Source organism: Lissotriton vulgaris, chromosome 4_1 (assembly GCF_964263255.1).
Source record: "Lissotriton vulgaris chromosome 4_1, aLisVul1.2, whole genome shotgun sequence".
Lineage (NCBI taxonomy): Eukaryota > Metazoa > Chordata > Amphibia > Caudata > Salamandridae > Lissotriton > Lissotriton vulgaris.
The window spans coordinates 2,008,575,262-2,008,600,676 of record NC_141691.1 but is presented as its reverse complement, the minus strand read 5'-3'; the positions used below and the strand labels follow the sequence as shown (position 1 = coordinate 2,008,600,676).

The window sequence follows — 25,415 nt, the reverse complement described above, 5'->3', positions numbered from 1 at the left end:
TAGGTAATCTTAGGCACTTTGGAGGAGGACTGATATAGAGACACTTTTTGACAACTTCATTTTTGCTCAGTGTGGGATTAGCAGCCATCCACCCACATAGTCCGTTTTTTTGCCAATTGAAGGTATTATTACAGTGGTGCATCTCTAAGACGGAGGGTGGGGGTGCCTGTGATTTTACAGTTTGCTTTGTTCCCGATTACGTGTGTTCTGCCGAATGTTATGTGCAGCAGTCTCTGCCTTCCTCTGTTCTCTTGAGTGTAGGTCATTTATTTAGTTGTAGATCATATTCATTTTTATGACTAGATTGCCAATACCGTCACTCCCACATCTTATAACATATTGAAGCAGGATCTTCATCTCACACTGATGCTTCTAATGGGAGCTTCTGGTTAATCCTTTCTGATCTTGTCCTGTGATTTGGTTATTAAAATTGTTAAACATTTTCTTCAAGAAGCTGTTATGTCAGCCAAAACTGTGGTAAAGCTTAAAGTTTTTTCTTGAGGAATTGTCTCTGCGGTTTGCTGAGCTAGAAAGCTCATGCCCAGCCAGGGTTTGTCCTTCATTTTGCTTCAAAGTAATTTCAGGTTTTAGCATCTCAAGGTCTTGTTGCCTCCATATTTTTCTCTTCCTGATACCTCTTAGCCTGCGAGCGATTTGTACGCTGGGCACTAAATGAGATCCGAGTTTGTATGTAGAACTTACCAAGACGTACTGTCTCAGTCCTGGAGATAATTTACACTGTAGAGTCTGTGCTAAGAGCTACCAACTGAACAAGAGTTAATGAAAAGGAGTTCTGTTCTTTGACAATTACGACCAAGCAGTTGCATTAACTTTTCCCTGCTTTTCAACTTTTACTCCCGTTAAGGAGTTACACCATTTGTCCCTTGCTTGTTATCACCGGGGTTGTTTTAACATAATTTTATCACCACAATGTCAAGGCTACAAACATGCCTAATGGGTTTTTTTAGTAGCTAATTTGGGTTTTGCCTTTCATATCAATCTGATTTATTGAACCGTGGTTTTTAAAATATAAAATGCTTTATTAGCATTTTCAAGAAAAAGGACTTTATTTAATTGTTTTCAGCAAGAAGGTAATTGCAATATTGAATTAGGTCAGCACATGTTCCAGGAGGCCAACAAATTATTAGTCAACAGTTTAACAGCTTATCATACGTTTGCATATATTTCAGTACATGTATTTGTTTCACAGTCTAACAATGTATTGAACTGTTTCACGATTTCCCTTTCTCTGTTGACTGAAGCTATCCCCAGTGATCAAGTTTTTTTCCTCCAGAAATAATCTAATGCAGTTATGCTTTTTTTTAGGTAGGCAACATTCACTGTTTTACGTAGTTCTAACACAAATCATCCCTTAAAGCACAACCCAGGGCAGCGCAGTTCTAACACAAATCATCCCTTAAAGCACAACCCAGGGCAGCGCGAGTTGAAACCCCCTTCCCAAATCTGCAGTGAGGTTGGAATGCAAAGGAGCAGATCATAATCTCCAGGATTTCCTGGACATATTCTGCTGTAATGTATATCCAAGTATCAAATACAAAAATCTCCACCTGCAACAATATAGACTACAATATCGACAAGTTAAACATTCTAAAGGGATCTTGGATTTACTATTTGACTCCACATCTGCTTACCTTGAAGATCTTGTGTAGTTCGATATCACGAAGTGACTATTGTTGCATGTCAAGATTTGTAAGTCGATATTGTGGAGATAGATTGGATCTAGAACTCCTTTGTGCCCTTGCATGTCACTGCTGCTTGCGGCATCCAGTGTAATCAGATGGTGTTGTGAAACTCCAGAAAGTTAAGTACTAACTGTATTATTGGGCCAGTGGTGTTTGTTCCTTATTTCATTGCCTCCAATATATATATATATATATATATATATATATATATATATATATATATATATATATATATATATATATATATATATATATATATATATATATATATATATATATATATATATATATATATATATATATATATATATATATATATATATATATTCAGTTTCCCACCAGTTAAGGTCCAGAAATAGGCACTCACGGGGTTATACTGCAGCCATCTTAGGTTTATTTTCATCATTTGGGCACAGAACATGAAAAACGACGCGTTTCGCCTATGGCTTAGTCTAGTATTTCATCAATTAAACGCCATTGAAGCATACCCTTTTTGGGCTCGGCAACACAGTGGTCACATGACTTCAAGCGTCATAGAAATCATAATAGGACTAACAAGTTCATTCAGTAGCGGCCATCTTAACACTGTACAATCCAACTTTATCGATTTAACTCGATGGTAACAGTGACATGATTTTGATAAATCTCTCATTTTAATCACTATTAACCCATGGCCTGACAAAGTAACTTTAACTTTAAGCCGATTATTCAATGAGAACGTACTCCTGTTTACATACTTATTCATGCCGTATATTGGCTGAACTGACCAAGCAACTTTAAACTTTGAGCCGATTATTCAATGCAAACGTCCTCATGTTTTCATACTTATTCATGCCGTGTATCGGCTAAAGTTATTTTGCACACTAATTATTCAGCCGTGTATTGGCAAGTCCTACTGAATATAACAAAGAAAATTAAATTGCTAATAATGTGACCCGCAATCGTAGACAATTTACAGATAACATTCAATGTATTAAATACAAAATCATTCTAGACCCTGGTTTCTCTAGTCTCCTAAATGAACTGTCATTTCCTCACTCATATTTAGACCATTTGGAGTCTTAGTTCCCAGATCTATTATTTACCTCAATTCCAGCCTTCGGAGTTTCCTGACTCTGTCTCCCCCTCTTATGTTTGATGGAACCTGGTCTAACCCGTAATACCGCAATAGATCCCTATTGCTGTTATGTTTCTCAGTAAAATGCCTAGCTACTGGGTAGTTAACATCCCCTTTTGCTATTGCCCTCATATGTTCCAGTATTCTAATTTTCACTGAATTAATATACTACCTATGTAGCGTAAGCCACATGGGCACTGCAGGCAATATACCACATAGTTGGTATGGCATGTGAGAAATGTAGTGATGGTTTTAGCTCTGGGTAAACCAGCCACCTCATAGGACAATGTGCGTTTGTTGTTCGCACAGGCCTTACATTTACTGCAAGGATAAAAACCCTTAAGCTCCCTTAGGGTCCCCTGTTTTTTACTTTCTGCGTGCAGATGACTTCGCACCAAATTGTCTTTTATTGATCGTGCCCTTCTAAAGTCTCGGTCAGGGTGAAGTAGTGTGGCTCACTGGTTAGAGGAGGCAGACCCGAGAGCAGAGGACGGCCCGGGACCAGGGTTCGATTCCCGGCGCGGCAGGTTTCTGGACCAGGGTCAGCGGACTCGATATTTCTCTCGCCTCGGTGCCCACTCTGATCAGCGATCACACTCGGCAACTCTGGGCATTAGCTTGCCTCATCTTCACTAACGGCCCCACCAGACCGCCGGGGATGCCTGGTCTCACCCTGGAAATACCCATTAAGGGACCATCTCTCAGGGAAGCCAGGAAGGGTTTCGCAGCGGTCGAAGCGCCTTGGGACCCTACGGGTAAGTAGTGCGCTATATAAATGCCTATACAGGGCTCGAGAAATTCACTCGACCGCTCGCATTTGCGAGTGAGATTGATTAAGGACGAGCTATTTTTAGGTCCTACTCGCCCTTTCTAGCGAGTAGGAATACAAACTTGACACTTGGCCTCTGAAAGCAGAGGAAATGTGACAAGAAAGCAAGATTTAAAGGCATCTTTATTGCTCACGAAGTAAATGAGCAATAAAAATGCTTTTAAATCTTGCTAACTTGTCACATTTGCTCAGTTTTCAGAGTTTGAGGTCAAGTTCATTTAAGTTAGGTCGAGGAGATTTTGTAGTTTACTAGACCTGCAGGTCTAGAGCATTTTATATGATTTGTCGAGCCCTGCTATACATACATACATACAATCAGGGGGGCAGCTGGAATGTCTCCTCCAATTATATTGTCTGTTTTCAAGATGTGCCAGTTACGTTTCATAATTGATCTTAAATCATTGGCATTGTTTGAAAAAGTAGTGATCATCCTGAAACTGTTTTTTTACATCATTGACCTCATTTTTAGGTCTCGCCTGTCAATGCGCTTGCACATTGAGCGGAGCGAGACTATAGGGGCTTAAACAGAAGTTTAACTAGACTGGCGATTTACTGGCGATTTGATGCAGTGCATGTGCGCTTTTAGCTCAATGCGCAAGTGCAATGAGTTAAAATGCGCGTGCACAGCATCAAATCGCCAGTCTCCGCCATCTGTTCCCCAGATTGGTGCCGCCAGCACTTCCCCTCTCTCTCCCCGCACACAGCCAGGCTCGCATTTCTCCTCCCCTCCCCAGCCGCCAGCACCTCCCCTCTCTCTCCCTGCAGTTTCACGGCCGCCAGGCTCGCATTTCTCCTCCCCTTCCCCAGCCGCCAGCACCTCCCCTCTCTCTCCCTGCAGTTTCACGGCCGCCTGGCCGTGTCTCCCTTTATTTTACTTTTCTTGTTTGGATTGAGTCATTCTTCTTTTGCTTGTTTCACGTGTTGCTGTTCATTCCATATGGGCCAAGCAATCGTGGCCTCTGGCTTCGGTCATCAAGAGGAACTTTAAACAATTACAAAATATATATGTTTAATTTCCAATAAAACGTTCGTGTGAGATTTTTCAATTGGCGGGTGTTGGAAGTTTGTACGGCAAGCACAGCAGTTAAATATTCAATATTGATTCACTACTCCTTGCTCTGTTTATATGACTTAAACCTCGAAGTCGAGGAGTATGTGAAGAACAAGTCTGATATATTCAGAGACAAGATATCTGTGAGTCGGGCCTCTAGAGCTTTTTATACTGCAATGTATTTGGCTTAGGGATCACCGGAAGGATGAGATCCCGAATGTGCCCTGCCAAGATCTGAATCTGTGACGTTTGGATCCCACACATCTCTGTAGCCGACGCTCCGCACTCTGCTATTTTATCAGCTAAAAAAATACCACAGCAGTTGAAACACGAGCAGCAGGAAGCAAGTCCTGGCGTTTCGTGTCAGTGCAGATTACAGGCACCTGCTTTGCATAGCAAATCATGTTTTGATATATTTCTTTTGAAATTTGATTTCCGCAAACACCTATCATGCACGCTCTATGAAAAGTATGAAAAGACAAAATTTTCAGGGGTGGGTGGGAGGTTGTTGATAGGCAAATTTGGTGCGCACTCTCTCTGAACTGTCGCTTTGTTCGTGTATCGGGCCTGGATGTGTCAGCAGGTTGGCAAACTCTACTAACGCCTGAAGCCTGCTATTCCTAGGGCAGAGCTTTTAAACACCCCGAGCCTTGTTGTTTTACTTTACCCACTCTCCCCTATTCTCCACACTTCATTCCACTCGCATTTCTCCTCCCCCTCCCCCTCCCCAGCCGCCAGCACCTCCCCTCTCTCTCCCTGCACACACGCTCTGACTCAGTTTCACGGCCGCCAGGCCATGTCTCCTTTTATTTATTATTTCCACGCTCCTCACAACTTGTTTCTATAGCGCAGACTTTACCTGAAGGTGTCGGAGCGCTTCACAAACCCACTTCACTACCCAACCCCTGCCGCCGGACAGCAGCACTCACAGCGGCTAACACGTCACTCACCTCGGGAGGGCAGCATGACACAATGGCCCCAAGTGTGAACAAACCAATTAGATGCATTTCATATATCGGAGATTCACGTGCAATCGTTTTGGTGAGACTGGTATACAACAGCTTTAGCACACAATTCTAGCATTCTTAAACTCAGTGGACTCCTGTTTTATAATAACGTGTCTTACAAAGCCCAGCACCAGTTAACGTAAGGCGCATGTTCAGCTTTGGGTGTCTTGGCGTTAAATTAAATAACAGACGTTTGCAATTACCCAACTCATTGCACTATGTTTGTCCTACCTCTGAAGGATAATGGTCAAGTGGACCCACTAGGATTCAAGCCTGTCACCATGAAGCCAAACACATCGCTCCTTGCAAATTTAGAACACATTAGGTCTCTAAAGTATCGTGTGTTTTAGTGTTTAGACGCACTGAAAGGTCTAACTTGCCCTCACTTACATGTGCCTTGTCTTCATTTCGCGCCAATTTTTTTGCGGGCTGTGTCTCGGTTTTTTTGCATTTAATTATATACATACAAAACATGTTGCATTACAAATGCTATAGGTGTCCCATTTGAAAAAGATTAAAGTATTGGCATTATAAATGGCAACGCTATTAATTTGGCTATTTTCAAGACCAACACATTAAAAAAAATTGTCATTTACAGAACCAATAGCTCCAACTTTTCTAATGCAAGACCTATTGCATTTCCAATGCTTGTTCTTTCTCCCTTTTCTCATTAGTAAGAAGTGTTTATCTCGCTATTTTCCTCACTCTATTCCGGGTATCCAGTAATAGTTCCCTGTTGTAGCCTCTTTTGACAATTCTGTCTATACTCTCATTGGCGGCTATCTCAAAATCCTCTTTTGTAGTGCTATTTCGTTTCATTCTGAGTAATTCCCCTTAGGGGATACTCCTCACCAAGCCTGGTAGGTGATTGCTTGCCGCATGGAGGATAGAATTACCCGCTGTTGGTTTAAGATATAAAGATACATGTATAGAATTTTCAACAACACTAACTTTAAGGTCTAAATAGTTCACTGTTTCTGAACTAATGTCTCCACTGAATTCAAGATTGATAACATTAACCATAAGGTGGTTGCTGAATCATGTGAGCCATCCCAAACAATGCACAGATCATCGATATACCTATACCAGGCAATGACCCTATCCATCTCAATGTCACCTGGCGCTCTGGACACCTGTTCCTCCCACCAGCCAACGAACAAGTTTGCATAGCTGGGGGCGAGTCATCAAATAAAAATGTTGTTTTTCAAGCAGAATTCAGTGAATTGCAAAATCATTCGATTATGTTCAGTGAATTTCATGGATTTCTTTCGTAAAAAGTGTGCCACTGCTTCTAAACCATGTTCATGCTGGATTTTCATATATAAGCTGGTAATGTCCAACACTATAAGCTTATATTCTGGTTTCCACTCATGCTCTTCTATCTGTGTCATAAAATCATGTGAGTCTTTTACATATGCAGGTAAAGTTTTCACTAGAGGGGGAAGGAAAAAGTCAATGAAGGTTGGTACATTTTCGGTGAGGCTCCCTTTGGATGAGACAATTGGCCTCCCAGGTGGGGCATCCCTGTTTTTTTGTATTTAGGGAATGTGATAGAAAGTTGATACCACTGGTTTCAGGCATCTGAGGAATAAATATTCTTCCATCTCCAGCATAGATTTGTCCAACCAGATCTTTATCATGTCATGGTATCTTTGTATGCTGTTCAAATAAACCTCCTTAGAAACTCTGATAACAATTTTCATCCGAAAGCTGCCTTAATGCTTCCTTCTTGTAATCTGATCTAGTCTGCAGCACTAAGTTACCACCTTTGTCCAATGGCTTGCAGATCAACGTATCATCACTGCTGAGGATCTTGACTGCCTCACTCTGTTCTTTAGTTAGGTTGGATTTAATCCTGGTGTGTGTTACTTGTCTTCTCAATCTTAATAGATCTTTATTCACTGCCTCAGCAAAGACATCAATAGCGTCTGGAGGCAGTTGTGGCAGAAATTGCGATTTTGGTTTGAACTCACTTCGATCTTTTTCTTGTGTCAAGCACAACTGTCGGGTTCTAATGACTTCGTCCTGCGTATCCACTCTACCTGGATTTGTGTTGTGGTCATTATGCAATTCGTGCATTATCTCTAGTGCTGCAAGATCCTCTCCAACCAAGGCATCTGTAACTCTCATTGTGCTTGAAGTCATGTGACTACTGTGTTGCCAAGCTCAAAAAGGGCATGCTTCAATGGCGTTTAATTGATGAAATACTAGACTAAGCCATAGGCGAAACGCACTTTCAAGTGCTTGCATTGTCCTGCTGAAATATGTTAATAGCCCGCAAATGGGCCTCAGCGGGCGGGCTCCTCCTTAATCCTTAGGTTGTTACCCCACATGTAGAGGCCGGTAAATACCAAACCCCGTGGCCCCCTGAGTTCATGGGGTGGTGCATCTCGGTGGTATGGCCACTGCCTAAAATATTATGCTCCTGCTTGCACCAAGCAGGGGCATGAAGTATTCGAGCTTCAGATGCAGTCTTTAGATTTGCAAGTCAAATGGTTTGAAACCCATTAGAGAAATGATGACATTGTTTCTAAATTTACTTATGTGCCCATGTGATGGAAAAACTAAGCAATCCACAGTGCACTTTATGGTCAGCAAATTTTACAAGGATATTAGCCTAAGAGTACTTCGACCCTTATTATTAACACAGGGTCTTATTTACCATCAGGTGGCCTTTGGTTTTTCTGAAAACTGTCTGCTGTTTACACTGGTTATGTTATTGCAACCTATATTAGGTATGCAGTTAGGAGATACCAATCACTGAGCCACCTAGAGAGACCGTGTTATGAGGCAGATTAAGCAAGGGCTTGCTTTGTCATCTCTGAACAAAAGCACCATCTTGAATTAATTAGTGCATGAGGCCCTTCACAGTCTTAAAGGATTAATGGTTTATAAGAAATGTTCTATTAGATTGCTTTATATTGATGTTTTATTGGCTCGATTTTGGATTTTGAGAGGTGTACCCATTCAAACAGTAAGAAATACCACCACTTGAACCTTGGTCCCCCTCATTCGCCAAACATTACTGTCTGGTTACAGATGAGCTGGAGCAGTCCGAATTTAATATATTGATGCTACGATCCTTCTTGTTTCAACCTATTATGGATCCTCAACCCTGATCTTCTGTTGCTGTTAGATGGGTTCCTATAGAGAACCTGCAGGTATGCGTTCAAAGAACAAGTTAGCTTTGGTAATGTTCTTTCTGACTAATATAGGCGCCTCTCCACATTCCTTACTACCTTCACACCTCGTTATTGTTTGGCACTGTCCTCTTAGTTTTTAGCCTCTGCGGGCACCTATATAACTTTGGACGGGACAGAGGCACTGTTCCGTGTGCACAAGTTACACTGGTAATAGGTCATTTGGTCAAATCGTGCCATCTGACTTTGTTGAATGCCTTCTGGCTCCAGTGACGTTTAGTGGCTAAAAGGCTTTCTTGATGCCTTCAGGCTCATGAGAAGGGTTTCATATAAGGAATATGTGACGACTGTTGTCGCCATCAGAAATACACTTCTGACTTTTAATGCTCTTTTTTTGCACTTTCATCACAAAGAAAGAGAAAATCTTTTTAGATGTGCAGTTGTGAGCTTCTTATCGAAAACCCTTATAACCGGCCACTAATTCCCCCCCTAAGTATTTGAGGCTTGTGTTCCCAGGACACAAAATGGATCTTGTCTTTGAAAACTATTGTAGATAAGTTAAGGCTCAACCCCCATTACTACGCATTGTTAATCAAATAACTGAACTGCAGTCATTGAAACAGATAAACAGAAAATGCTTTGTACATGAAAGACCGCAATATGCACTCTCTGAAAATGCCTTGGTAGTGGTAGGCTACACCTTTTGTGCTGCTGCTCCAAACTGAACAATGCGTGCTGGCGCCTTGTTCACACTTTATTCATCACAAATGGAGTAAGGACCAATAGGGAGGCTGTGGCTTTGTGTTTCTCAGGCCTATCGGCAAGAAATTTATCAAGACGGGAAAATTACACACGCATTCATGATCACTATAAAGGGAGAGTCACAAGGAGATGCTGATCCTGTGCCAGTCTGACGTCCCTTTTTCCCACTTCTGCATTTTGGGTCTTACAAAATGGTGTAATTTAAGAGTCTTATCACCCTAGTTTTACAATTATTTTTAAAGTAAACCCCAAGCATGTGCTCTAATGAACTGAGGAAAGTTAGCTGCTCATAAGGTCAATGGCATTGAAGGGCTGGGGAGTGAGCAGGGGCCAGAGGTGAATTGGCTGTAAACAATTGATTAATTTTTCAACAGAGGTTGTTAGTTTTTATATATATATATATATATATATATCGTAAAGTTCAATGCGAGCGCAGCAGAGAGCACAGCCACGCCACACTGAAAAATCGAGTAAAGTCACAGACTCCGTGCTCAGTTGTTAGTGCATTTATTCGTGAGGAATAAACAGCCCACCAGTCGCCATGACGCGTTTCGCCTCAGCCGAGGCTTGATCACATGTCATGAAAAGGAGGAAGAAGGTACTATTTGAATAGCATTTAGGTCACATGACTAATAGTACTTCCTGTCAGCATTAAAGGGGTGTACATCAAAAAACATTATTGGGCGCAGTGCCCTTATTGACCTCCCAATAATCAAATATGTCAGTATATTAGATGTACATCAGTGTTCTGTAAGTAACCAGTCAGTTAATACGATAAAATTCATATAACTAAACATTGAGGCAGGAACAAAACGTAGTTCATTATTTACAAGCACAAATGTTTAAAATGATGCAAGTTATTCAAAAATATACATAAAAATATACATATAAATATTTAAACATATATATATGGAACTATGTGTATTAAAAATAGAAAAAATATATATATATATATAATATTCCTAACTTCATATATATACAACATGTGCAAATTACGCATAAATATTTACACCATTTCCACTCGTAAAACGTTCATTTTTAGCATTGCCTCATAAAACATATAGCCGTTTTATCAATCGTTTAAAGGAACTACTGACTGATAAGGGTTTTAATAAGCCCTCAATTTCAATTACTGGCATAATATCAAAAATTATACCCCAGTGGGTAAGGAATACACAATTAATAGTCATTTATTACAGAAAAGTCTATTTGCTATGCACCTTCAAGCGGGTTGCTAGGTAAAAAGGAAATATAAAGTGCTCGTGCAAAAATAATATAACTTGTTCAGTGTTACTTTATGTATTTAAAATCTGCAGGCTGCTGCAACACAACTTGTGTAATTAGATCGTTTCAGCAATACAATATCCACTCAAGAATGGGAAACTAGGACCCTACTATAAACAAGTATAAAGGTCCTCCGTGCTGTTGAGCCCCCCCGGATGTTTACTGTTTAGCTCAAGTATATAGCGGGTTTCCAGAAGACGCAATTTACTGTCTGTCACCCCCTCTCCTTAAGGGTAGGACAGAGTCCACCAAATAATACTGAAGCTTATCGGGGTTGCTGTTGTGGCATTTCTCGAAATGTCGAGCTACCGGATACGCCTGGTCTTTTCCAGATATGGGCCGCAAATGTTGAAGGATGCGTTTGTGTGCTGGAAGGCGGGTACTGCCCACATATTGGAGGCCACATGGGCACACCAAGATGTAGACCACAAACTCAGTTTTACATCCCAACTTTTGCCTGATCTTAATGGGCTTCTCATGGAAAGGGCTCGTGTACTGGGTCTTATTAATGGCGTGCTTGCAGGCTTTGCAGATCTGACACTTTTTAAAGCCTGTAAAGCGTTCCCACCACTTTTTAGGAACGTCTAAAGTGTTATTGACAATAGCACTGCCTAGGGAAGGAGATTTCCTAAATGTGATCTCAGGTTGATTTTTTACTAGATCACCGATAGTTTGATCTCCCCGTACGAGATTCCAATTTCTGGAGAAGATTTTACAAATTTCAGCATGCTGTTGGCTGTATGTTACTATAGCCCTACACTGGATTTTTTCTGTTGTTGGCATTTCACTAGTATTGGGCACCTCAGAGCATTTCTGTAGCAGATGTTCTCTTGCTACTTTTGAGGTTTTTAGAATCGCATCATCTATCATTTTGGCACTGTACCCTCTGTCTAAAAATCGCATTTTGCATTGTAGTTGGGCTGTTCTGCATTCACCATCATTACTACAGATGCGTTTTATCCTTAGCATCTCCCCGTAGGGGATGCTATGAATAAGGTGACGCGGGTGACTGCTGTATGTGTAATATATATATATATATATATATATATATATATATATATATATATATATATATATATATATATATATATATATATATATATATATGTTTTGTTTTGTTACCAAGGTGCCTTTACGCAGCAAGAGGGCACACGACAAACATCCCACCAGTCGGTTTAATTTGCAGGCTGCCTTTCATATCCATCAATTATCTGTTCTGCCAACGCGTTTCAAGACACTCAGTCTCTTCTTCCAGGGCTAATTACTAGACACATCTGACAGCGAGCATTGATGCAAATTAGTTTTTATTTCATTTCCATTGTAGTTCCGCCCCCAGTGGGCGTGTGCTAAGTTCAAGCATTGTGGAACATGAAGTTTTCAGTGCGCGCAAATTCCGTCCTTTAGTAAGTTCAAATGTGCTTTTCAATTTAATGTCTGTTTTTTACCTTAGTAGGTGACAGACATGTAGGCAACCTTAATGTGCAAGGGACGCTGTGCTTCTGGTCCTAACAGTGTGGGACCTCATCCTCACCAGCCGGCGATTGCAGTCCTCACTGGTTGATGATGGGGCTCCTCTCTGCGGCCAGACCGCTGCGTTAAAATTTTGTTTCCAAGGTGCCTTTGCGCAGCGAGAGGGCACACGACAAACATCCCACCAATCGGTTTAATTTGCAGGCTGCCTTTAATATCCATCAATTATCTGTTCTGCCAACGCGTTTCAAGACACTTGCGCGCACTGAATACTTCATGTTCCACAATGCTTGAACTTAGCACACGCCTACTGGGGGCGGAACTACAATGGAAATGAAATAAAAACTAATTTGCATCAATGCTCGCTGTCCGATGTGTCTAGTAATTAGCCCTGGAAGAGACCGAGTGTCTTGAAACGCGTTGGCAGAACAGATAATTGATGGATATGAAAGGCAGCCTGCAAATTAAACCGACTGGTGGGATGTTTGTCGTGTGCCCTCTCGCTGCGCAAAGGCACCTTGGAAACAAAATATATATATATATATTTATATTTTAGGTCTTGACCTCTGCCAATGCAGATGTCGAGACATATAGAGGCGGAACAGGAAAGCTGACCAAGAGTGCTTTGGCAGGCGGATTACACGGAGTGCACGTGCCCCGTGCACACGCTTGCCATTTGCTCCCTGAGCTGCCTGCATCATCGCATCGGACCGGCCACAGCAATGCCGAGAGCTTCACACTTCAAAGGAATGCTCTCCCCTGCCCCCATCTGCGCAATGCCTCGCTCCCATTTGCTCCCCGTCTCTCCGTGCTTACTGCAATGTGTCCCCCCCCCCCCATAGCGCTGTTTTTGACGCTTCCGACTTCAAAGGCTAACGCTTCCCCGCGCCCCCCCCCTGCCCCCCCCCCCACCAACACCCTCCCCCGCCACAGCAATGCCGAGGGCTTGTTTCAGAAAGTCGGTGTGCTTGATGCTGTAGTGTTATAGGTGACCATCGGTCTCCCTGACGGGGTTTTTCAAGCACTATGGCATCAAAACTATTTCTCTTGATGCAAGCACTTACCTCCATTGCATACATTGCTTTCGCATGAGCATGAATCAACAAAAAGCACTTTTAAATTCTTTTGCTTTACGAGGTGAGGAATGGGATGCTCGTGCAAATATGTGCATTATGTATACTTGGTTGTCATGCAGGCTTGCAACCTTTGTTTGTTGAGATGTTAGAGATGGTGCATGGGTACTTGGAAAGTATCCATAGATGTGATGATGGGAGCTGTAATGCTGTGAGTTTTGTGGTGTGAGACATGGTGTTTCTAGCCCATATCTCATTAGAAAGTTACCAGGCCCAAGTCGGCGCAGACAGGTGATGCCCTTCTCTACACCCACCCACTTGTCTCAGGCAATTGGTGAGTAAGTTGGACTGAATTTTCCTTGGCTGTGATTGGCTTCATCGTGGCAGCCAGGTTACGTGGCCTACTGTGATCTGAGCCGCAGGCTAATTGGTGGCAGGGCTTCCTCGCGTGCCATGTATCTCATCTTCCTCCTCTCTCTCTCGTCATGCATCTCACATTCACTGTCTCGTGCACGAACTTTAACAGTCTCTCATTCATTGTATCTCGCATTGAGTTTCTCCACAGCCTTCTTCTCCTTGTCTGTCTCTCTCTTCATGCATCTCACATTCTGAATGTACTTCTTGTCCTGCAATCTCACTAGTTTCTTTCGCTCTCTCACCCTTGCTCTCATAACGTATCACAATCCTAGTCTCTCTTGCCTTCTTCGGTCTCGTTATCCTTGTATTTCACACTCAGTGACTCTCCCTCCTTACACTCTTTCTGTTCAGTGGCCTTCATTCATGGCCTCATGTGCAAATCTCAGGTCGCGCCACAGGTGCAATTTTTGTGCAGCATCTGCAAATTATTTGTGTGCAGAGATAGATGTAAAAAATTATCACAGCACAAAATGGCATTCAGTAGGATTCAATATTCATATTAAAGAGGCAGAAGTGTGCTTTGTGAATCCTGCTGAATGCCTGTGAATGCAAGGATAGAGGCCTATAAAGGGCAGCAGACTTAAGTCCCTCCATTCATATTCACAAAATTGTGTTTTTTTTATTTTGTTTTTTTATTGCAGTCGCTGTCTATCAAAGAGAAAAGGGCTGGAAAAAAAGACAGTTCAAATGATGCCAAGTGCTCTGTGGAGGCATTTTTCTTTCCAATGCCAGAGCTGCCCTCACCCTCACACACGCTCTCACCCCCTCACCCTCCCTCACCCCCTCACCCTCCCTCACCCCCTCTCACCCCCTCACCCCCTCTCACCCCCCTCACCCCCTCACCCACTCTCACCCCCTCACCCTCGCTCACCCTTTCACCCTCGCTCACCCTTTCACCCTCGCTCACCCTTTCACCCTCGCTCACCCTTTCACCCTCGCTCACCCTTTCACCCTCGCTCACCCTTTCACCCTCACACACCCTTTCACCCTCACACCCTTTCACCCTCACACACCCTTCCACCCACCTTCTCACCCTCACACACCCTCACCCTCACACCCCCTCCCATCCCCTCCCCCTCCCATCCCCTCACCCTCACACCCCCTCACCCTCTCACCCGTACTCACCCTCTCACCCGTACTCACCCTCTCACCCGTACTCACCCTCTCACCCGTACTCACCCTCTCACCCGTACTCACCCTCTCACCCGTACTCACCCTCTCACCCGTACTCACCCTCTCACCCACCCCCACCCTCTCACCCACCCCCACCCTCACCCACCCACACCCCCCCTCACCCACCCACACCCCCCCTCACCCACCCACCCCCCCCACCCACCCACCCCCCCCTCACCCACCCACACACCCCCTCACACACCCACACACCCCCTCACACACCCCCTCACCCACCCTCACCCCCTCACCCCCCCTCACCCCCCCTCACCCCCCCTCACCCACCCTCACCCACCCTCACCCACTCTCACCCTCTCACCCTCACCCTCTCACCCTCTCACCCTCACTCACCCCTCACCCTCTCACCCTCACTCACCCCTCACCCTCTCACCCTCACTCACCCCTCACCCTCTCACCCACCCCTCACCCTCTCACCCACCGCTCACCCTCTCACCCACCCCTCACATCCCACACACCCTCACCCTCACGTTCCCTCACCCTCACGTTCCCTCACCCTCACGTTCCCTCACGTTCCCTCACCCTCATGTTCCCTCACCCTCACGTTCCCTCACCCTCACGTTCCCTCACCCTCACGTTCCCTCACCCTCACGTTCCCTCACCCTCCCTCACCCTCACGTTCCCTCACCCTCACGTTCCCTCACCCTCACGTTCCCTCACCCTCACGTTCCCTCACCCTCACGTTCCCTCACCCTCACGTTCCCTCACGTTCCCTCACCCTCACGTTCCCTCACCCACCCTCACACCCCCTCACCCACTCACCCCCTTTCACCCTCTCACCCCCTTTCACCCTCTCACCCCCTTTCACCCTCTCACCCCCTTTCACCCTCTCACCCCCTTTCACCCTCTCACCCCCTTTCACCCTCTCACCCACTTTCACCCTCTCACCCCCTTTCACCCTCTCACCCCCTTTCACCCTCTCACCCCCTTTCACCCTCTCACCCCCTTTCACCCTCTCACCCCCTTTCACCCTCTCACCCCCTTTCACCCTCTCACCCCCTTTCACCCTCTCACCCTCACACACCATCTCACCCTCACACACCATCTCACCCTCACACACCATCTCACCCTCACACACCATCTCACCCTCACACACCATCTCACCCTCACACACCCTCACATCGCCTCTTATCCCATTCCCATCCCCTCACCTCCCCTCAACCTCCCTCACACCCTCACCCCCCCTCACCCCCCCTCACCCCCAAACCCCCTCACCTTCCCTCACCCCCAAACCCCCTCAACTTCGCTCACCCTCGCATCCCCTCACACCCTCTCACCCTCTCACCCTCACTCACCCTCTCACCCTCACTCACCCTCACTCACCCTCTCACCCTCACTCACCCTCTCACCCCTCACTCACCCTCTCACCCTTACCCACCCTCACACCCTCACACACCCTCTCACCCTCACCCACCCTCTCACCCTCACCCACCCTCTCACCCTCACCCACCCTCTCACCCTCACCCACCCTCTCACCCTCACCCACCCTCACCCACCCTCTCACCCTCACTCCCCCTCACCCCCTAACCCTCACAACCCTCTCACCCTCACTCCCCTCACACACCCTCACTCCCCTCACACACCCTCACTCACCCTCTCACACACCCACCCCCACACCCCCTCCACACCCCCCACACCCCCCACACCCCCCCACCCCCCCCCACACCCCCCCACACCCCCCCACACCCTCACACACCCTCACACACCTTCACTCCCCGCACACACACCCTCACTCCCCGCACACACCCTCACTCCTCCCTCCCCCTCACACACCCTCACACACCCTCACACACCCTCACACCCTCACACCCTCACCCCCTCACACACCCTCACTCACCCCCTAACCCTCACAACCCTCTCACCCTCACATCCTCACCTCACCATCACACCCCCTCACCCTCACACCCCCTCATCTTCACCTACCCTCAAACCCTCACACACCCTCACATCCCCTCACCCCCTCCTCACCCCCTCAACCTCCCTCACCCCCTCATCCTCACCCTCACACCCCTCATCCTCACCCCCTCAATCTCACATCCCCTCACATCCACTCACCCTCATCCTCACCCCCCTCATCCTCACCCCCCTCATCCTCACCCCCCTCATCCTCACACCCCTCACCCTCCTCACCCCCTCACACCCCTCACCCTCCTCACCCTCACCCCCTCACACCCCCTCACCCCCCTCACCCCCCTCACCCCCTCACCCTCACACCCCCCTCCCCCCTCACACCCCCCTCCCTCACACCCCCTCACCCTCACACCCCCTACCCCCTCAAACCCCCTCACCCTCACACCCCCTCACTCTCACACCCCCTCACTCACCCTCACACCCCCTCACCCTCACCCCCCTCACCCAACCCCTCACCCAACCCCTCACCCAACCTCATCCTCACACACCCTCACCCACCCATCGCCCTCACGCTATCTATCGCCCTCACGCTATCTATCGCCCTCACGCTATCTATCGCCCTCACGCTATCTATCGCCCTCACGCTATCTATCGCCCTCACGCTATCTATCGCCCTCACGCTATCTATCGCCCTCACGCTATCCATCTATCGCCCTCACGCTATCCATCTATCGCCCTCACGCTATCCATCTATCGCCCTCACGCTATCCATCTATCGCCCTCACGCTATCCATCTATCGCCCTCACGCTATCCATCTATCGCCCTCACGCTATCCATCTATCGCCCTCACGCTATCCATCTATCGCCCTCACGCTATCCATCTATCGCCCTCACGCTATCCATCTATCGCCCTCACGCTATCCATCTATCGCCCTCACGCTATCCATCGATCGCCCTCACGCTATCCATCGATCGCCCTCACGCTATCCATCGATCGCCCTCACGCTATCCATCGATCGCCCTCACGCTATCCATCGATCGCCCTCACGCTATCCATCGATCGCCCTCACGCCATCTATCTATCGCCCTCACGCCATCTATCTATCGCCCTCACGCCATCTATCTATCGCCCTCACGCCATCTATCTATCGCCCTCACGCCATCTATCTATCGCCCTCACGCCATCTATCTATCGCCCTCACGCCATCTATCTATCGCCCTCACGCCATCTATCTATCGCCCTCACGCCATCTATCTATCGCCCTCACGCCATCTATCTATCGCCCTCACGCCATCTATCTATCCCCCTCACGCCATCTATCGCCCTCACGCCGTCTATCGCCCTCACGCCAGGGGCACCACAGCATCACTCGGGGGGGACCACAGCATCACTCGGGGGGGACCACAGCATCACTCGGGGGGGGGACCACAGCATCACTCGGGGGGGACCACAGCATCACTCGGGGGGGACCACAGCATCACTCGGGGGGGACCACAGCATCACTCGGGGGGACCACAGCATCACTCTGGGGGACCACAGCATCACTCGGGGGGACCACAGCATCACTCGGGGGGGACCACAGCATCACTCGGGGGGACCACAGCATCACTCGGGGGGGACCACAGCATCACTCGGGGGGGACCACAGCATCACTCGGGGGGACCACAGCATCACTCGGGGGGACCACAGCATCACTCGGGGGGGACCACAGCATCACTCGGGGGGGGACCACAGCATCACTCGGGGGGGACCACAGCATCACTCGGGGGGGACCACAGCATCACTCGGGGGGGACCACAGCATCACTCGGGGGGGACCACAGCATCACTCGGGGGGGACCACAGCATCACTCGGGGGGACCACAGCATCACTCGGGGGGGGACCACAGCATCACTCGGGGGGGACCACAGCATCACTCGGGGGGGACCACAGCATCACTCGGGGGGCACCACAGCATCACTCGGGGGGCACCACAGCATCACTCGGGGGGCACCACAGCATCACTCGGGGGGCACCACCGCATCACTCGGGGGGGGGGGGGGGTACCACCGCACACTCGGGGGGGGGGGGGGGGGTACCACCGCATCACTCGGGGGGGGGGGGGGTGGAGTACCGCCGCATCACTCGGGGGGGGGGGGTGGAGTACCACCGCATCACTCGGGGGGGGGGGGGGGGGTACCACCGCATCACTCGGGGGGGGGGGGGGTACCACCGCATCACTCCGGGGGGGGGGGGTACCACCGCATCACTCGGGGGGGTACCACAGCATCACTCGGGGGGGGGGGGGGACCACAGTATCAATCTATGCAACCATTCAACAACTGGTTCAAATATATTCTCTCAATGTTTCAAGCTTTATTACAAATGTCACAAAAAGATGTTAATATTTCACTTCTGTTCTTGGATTTTCGTCACAATAAAATACACTGAACATAATCTTCACAAGTTATTTACAAAAGTTTAAGCTATTGCCATTATAAATTACAATAACTTTTATTTAAGTATTAATTACTTTAAAAAATTGAAAGCCATTGTTATTTGTAATATCAATACATCTAAGTCACGTAAATACAAAACATGTTGCATTACAAATGCTATAGGTGTCACATTTGCAAAAGATAAAAGTATTGGCATTGTAAATGACAAAGCTATTAATTTTGCTATTTTCAAAACCAACACATAAATAAAAAATTTGTCATTTACAAGAATAGCTCAAACTTTCCTAATGCGAGACCTATTGCATTGCAAATGCTTGTTTACTTTAATGATTTTAATTAATCGAGCAGGAAATAAATTCAATGTCAATTCAATTTAGTAGGTGGAGGAGGAAGGAAGGGAGGAAGCTTGTGCTGGTTTTGACTTCTTAGTTAGACTAGATCCATTGGCATCAATTTCCGAACAATTTCTTAGTGATGATTCAGCTGGTAGAGCCTCAAAATCATGAGGAAAAACATCAAAAGGGTAAAAAGGTGTAAACATGTTATTGCCTTCTGCCTGGAGGCACAGGTAGAAAGTAAATGCAAGGAAAAAGCAGGTGTTTAAAAGGATCAAGGTCAGGGGAGGAAAAGGAAATTGAAATTGTCTAATGGAATTAGGAAGGAGAAACACAGCTGTGGAAGTCTGTCCTGCCCCAAAACATTTGTAGTATCAATATTTTGTTTTTGATAAATTATCTTAGAACTGGTGCAGAAAACGTTAAAGAAGTCTTAGAAAATAGAAAGACAGTTGCTTTCTTTTTGGCCTGATATATTGCAGTCCGCAAAATCCCAAACCTCCTGTGTCAAATTTTCAAGCAATTCCTAATAGGGAGGTGGGAGCGCCCCATTATTGTTTCTAGTAGTAGACCAAGGGTGATTGCCTGAACATGCAAGAACAGAACTAGCATTTGGCTATTTTGAGTTGGTTTTCCAGATATTTAGAGAAAAGTGGTTTCTCAATTAAGTAAACGTTATCCACTCTTCGCTGTGGTTCGCAGGTGATCTGTATATTCTGGTGCTCTGCAAGTAAAGCATTTCCTGACTGCCTGCAGAGTAAAGGTCCTTCAGAAGTTCGACCATTAATGAATGGATGTGTATAAAGCATTAATTGCATTTGTAGGAGAACCAACTGGATGGTTGACACTCAGTGAATTCAGTATTCTGAATGACGTGAGGGATTCTTGCAGTTGGGTGTGTTGCAATCATGATTTCTTAAGGTTTTTGCTGATCTTTTTGACTATGCGTGAGTTTGGGGGGAGATCCTGACTGCAATTTATATCCAATTATACAAGTGGGTTAGAAGGTGATTTTACTTCTATACGCCAGTTTAAGCCGGGTCTGGTGGCTTAGTGGACTAAGGCATCCACTGCAGGGGCCTGTGTTCGACCTCATGGTCACAGGTTAAAATCACAGCGGGTCCACTCAGCCTTTCATCCATCTGAGGTCGATAAAATGAGTACCATTGAGTTGGATAACAATAAACATCTGTTATTCAGCGCCAAGAGACCTCGGTGGGGCGAACATGTGCTTTACAAGTACACATTTTATGTTTATATGAGTGATTCTGCGCCTAGGAACAGGCTTCTCATTTGGCAAGGAGCCGATTTATCATTGGGCTCGGAGTGCTGGCTTGTAACCGGTGCAGTTTATGAAATGGTGAGTCATTAGGCAGATTTCTCATGGAGCCAATGCCAGGCCTGGCGAGGTAAGGTACTTATTTCATTTTGGGTCAGTGAATGCAGTTTTGAGTAAGGGGACTGGCTGCTCATTGAGTACAACAAAGGGGTGGTGATCCCACTTCTTGTCTGGTTAGTTTATGGGATGGTGATCCCAGTAGCTGGCGTCTCATTGGATGCTTGTATGAAATGGTGAGCCAGTAGGGTCAGTCTTTGGAAGGGTCTGGAGTCTGCATTCTCATCTGGACAAGGTTTAGGCCAACAGATCACTTGAGATTTAGTCGGTGTATTGGATGGTGAGGTAAGGGACTGTATTCTCAAGGTATGAATGCTTTTCAATTTTAGAGTAGCGACCGAGAGAAGTGTGTGTATATTATTTTGTACTTTTCTCGACTATTTATTAGTGCCTGTTTTTTCATGATTATCACCATTTGCTTTATTTTGGTACAGCCAGACACTTTAGGAGCGTTGCCAAACTTACGAGAACTATGGCTGGACCGAAACCAACTCTCTGCACTTCCTCCAGTGAGTATTGTTCCTTCAACAATAATGGATCTGTTATTGTTTTACCATAAGGTGATGCCCAAAAGTATGGTTTTCTATAATTGACTTTAACAGAGACATTTGCTTAAAGCATCACCGCCTCAAAACTTTAAAAACTTCTAATCAAATAGATAAAAAACTGAAGGATTTTATGGGGGTTATTGAGCAGAATCTAAATCTCAAGATCAGTTCATAATCTCACATTCACTCTGTTCGAGCATTTAGTGTTTTTGGAAATTATGGCTGTAAAGCCTGGCTGCTGCTAGGCATCGTTTTTCTGAGCAGAGATTACCCTTCAGTGCAGCAGAACCTTAGTTTTCTCCTGAGCTGGGCGTCTTTCAATCCCTCTTTCTTCATCTTTCACAGGAACTTGGCAACCTCAGACGCCTGGTGTGTCTAGATGTGTCTGAGAACAAGCTGGAACACCTGCCTGCCGAGATCAGTGGCCTCGTGGCTTTGACAGACTTGCTGCTCTCCCAGAATGTATTGGAAAGCATTCCTGATGGCATTGGTGAGGAAACTGTTATTCTTCGCTGAATTGTACCTACTAGTTCAAGTGTGTTTGTGCTCGGTTCTGCACTGCACTGCCTCTTCCTTATTCTACCACATGCTTGTAAACTACTTGTAACATAGCTTTATTTTTCCTCAGTCTGTCCTGTGTCAAGTACTCTGGTGTCATTATGGATTATTGGTATATCAAGGTGTAATAGAGGTTGAGATTTTTAGGCAGTCTCTTTGAGCCATCAGTGAAATATTTTCTGTAGGTCCTTCTTTGACTAATAATGTCTTGTTCGTCCTAGCTAGTGCTGTAGCAGTTGAAGGCTCATTTCTTTAAAGAATACTACATGCCACCACTACATAACGCATTAAAAGTCTACAAACCAGTCCTCTACTGTCACTCGTGTACTTTATGCGCTTCTTTGGCACTGTACAAAGCTCAGCTGCCTTTTAGCTAGGTTTGTGCCATGGAAACTGCATACATCCAGGGCACTCCTTCCTAGAGTGCTCATAAGCTTGGAGGCTGTACTGTCTGTTCAGTCCAGCAAGCCTTGCTCCGTCCTGAAGGTGTTGGGGGGTCATCATTTCCTGCTAAGCTTGCATCTTGCCTGACGAATTGCACAAGATGCACCTCATTGCACACGTGGGAGGTTTGCCTATTAGGCATACACCGTAGCTGTAGGGTACACAGGGACACCCCCGATTTCTTGACTTGGGTCTCCTGCTAGCCAAGCACCTGGTTACTTTCAAATTAAAATTATCTATCCCCTATGCTTGCTTTGCCTGGGAGCAATCCATGGCTACGTGGGTTCAAGCAGAGAGTATCACACTATACAGGGAAGCAACGAGTTTACGCAAGTACCCCCTCGCAGCCTTTTGGATGTTATCCTGATTGATTTCCATACTGCTATGTAACACACAGTTGAGTCCCCTGGATGATTATTAAACTCCACTGACATATGCTGCCCAGTTGTGAATTGATTGAAAAATGTATTGTATGCTCCGCTCTGACCATTTGTCACCCGCTCTTTTGTTTAATCCATTTGATGTTTAATTGAGAAATGGCGCATGTTGGCTAATAAGATGGGTGCATGCCTGTTCCCTGTTTCAGATTTCTTGTTTTTTGCACCTTTGCCTCGAATTAACTACATCTTTTTACTGCTATCGGTTGGCTTCGTTGATTTAATCTCAGGTGTTCCCGCCCGTACAGAAATGTTTTTATAGGCCGCATGTAGCGCGTTCTACAGTAGTCATTAGCTAACATAACATCACACACACTGCTGTGTTTAAAAGCATGTCACTCTTGTACGTTGAATATAGTGTTGTTAATGTTGTCAATACTATATATGATATCTAATTGAAAATGTTGAACAGATTTAAACAAACAAAAAGCCTGTATCTTTCTTTGTTTAGGATTTTTATCCTTGCTATATGTGCACGCAGGTTAAATCTGAAATTGTGCCCCAGCATGTACTGAAATCTCTAGATTGCTCTGTATGTGAACTGTAGTTTCCCTAAATACATTTGCACCTCTGCACATAATGCTGTATGCGTTGCATTATCCCAGCATGCTGCTCTGCTTCTACACTGTGATTGACTTATTTTAGCTGCTTTGTTTTCTCATTTCTAACAATACTGTATTACTTCACTCCAGGTCAGTTGAAGCAGCTCTCAATATTGAAGGTTGATCAGAATCGCATTGGCCTTCTGACTGAATCCATCGGGGACTGTGACAACCTGACTGAGCTCATCCTCACAGAGAACCTGCTAACGGTGGGTGTGAATACTGCCCTGTTTAATGGTAGTCACTTGACCAACCTTGAAAGGATGGAAGATTCATTTGCCCTTGCTGGAATTCAAATTTGCAACCCGCAGATCACGGCACATGTCTGAGACACATTTAACTTGCTGAGCCATTTCACTGAAACTGGTTTTTACTTGCATCATGTAGCACACTTCCACTCACACCTTCAGGGCGAACGTGGGAGCCTGCCGTGGGGATCACAGTGGATATTCAGTAGACCACTTCACTTGGGCTACATGTAAAAAAATAAATAAAGGATGCAATCCTGCATGCAAAATGAACAGCCACTGACCATCCGTCTGGCCAAAACCTAGTGAGATCTATTCGCTATCATTCTTCCTCATTGGGACTCCGAGACCAGGGAATCTTAAGGGAAGATGCCCTGTCAAATGCAGATTGTGTCTGGATAAAGTGGTGACTTTGTTGCCACTTTTAATAAATACCTAACCGAATTAACATCTGGGTGATAAATGACTCCATTTACATTTGTATAAGTGTTTGGCTCCAAACGTATATTCACAAGGATCAGGAACGTTTGCTGTGGTCTGCAGGTCACAAGTCTGAATCTAAGCAAGGCCAGCTCGGTCTGATATCCTGCTGAACTTTTTGTTTGGAGAATGATCTAGAGTAACTTGCATATGCTTACTTCCTACCTGGAGTAGTTCAGTAGGTGAAAAAATATTGGACTGGAATGTGGTTCTGAGCAGTTGCTAGTAGCTAAGACTTTTTCACAGATTCCACCCATTGCCTTTGGTCGTTTGAACAAAGGTTTCCCTCACCATGTCTCTGGGTGTGCTTTGCCTGAGGCCATTTCCATCACCCAGTTGTCAGTCTTCTCAAGATTTCAAGGCTTATAAAGCAAGGCCCATCTCGAAATCCAATCTGAAACTGAGGCGAGGAGAGTGACGTGTTTTGGTGAAAGACTGTGCTTTGTAGTTTGCCGTGATAACTGTTTGAGTCCGAGATTGCTGTTATGTTGAATTTAGGGTTCCTCAACTACTTTCTTGTTTTCAGAGGCAGTTATTGTTAATGGGCTGTATCCTTAGTGGATGCCTTGGTTTGCCATGGATGTCACAAGACCACAATGATGCATTCTATGTGGAATGCCGAGTTACTCTTTTGGACTCTCGTTTAACCTGGCCTGGGGACCTAACTTAGTTTAGCCCAGGATGTAGTTATTACACAAAAAAATACTGTTTCGTAGGCCTGCCGGTGTTATATTTGTAAAGAATAATTCAACTTTGGTTCACGGGTAACTACAAATTGCACTTACAGCGGTGATACATAGAAATACTAAAGCAGCGCGCACTGCCTATGCTTGAGACTTAACTCAAGCGATATCAGTTTAAGTCCTAGATTTTGTTTTAAAGTAGAGGCAGGATTATAAGGAATAGATCTCAGGGATTACTCTCAGCCTCTGATCTGTTAGAGACATTCCACAGGTCAGGTGACAATAAGATACATGACAGCTTGGCACTGATTTTTCAAGCCATGCAGTCAAGGTGAGCACATTTTCAGGTGAG

General features: G+C 45.8%; 1 protein-coding gene across 24 annotated transcripts in view; it reads left to right on the top strand.

The window, feature by feature from the left end:
* Positions 1-25,415, top strand: part of SCRIB (scribble planar cell polarity protein) — a 668,035-nt gene that overhangs the window by 282,808 nt on the left and 359,812 nt on the right. For all 24 annotated transcript variants that reach the window (XM_086966382.1, XM_086966383.1, XM_086966358.1 and 21 more), the window contains exons 7-9: positions 21,498-21,572; positions 21,957-22,101; positions 23,743-23,861. In XM_086966382.1, the coding sequence (XP_086822508.1) occupies positions 21,498-21,572; positions 21,957-22,101; positions 23,743-23,861 (339 nt within the window). The remainder of the gene's footprint in view (positions 1-21,497; positions 21,573-21,956; positions 22,102-23,742; positions 23,862-25,415) is intronic.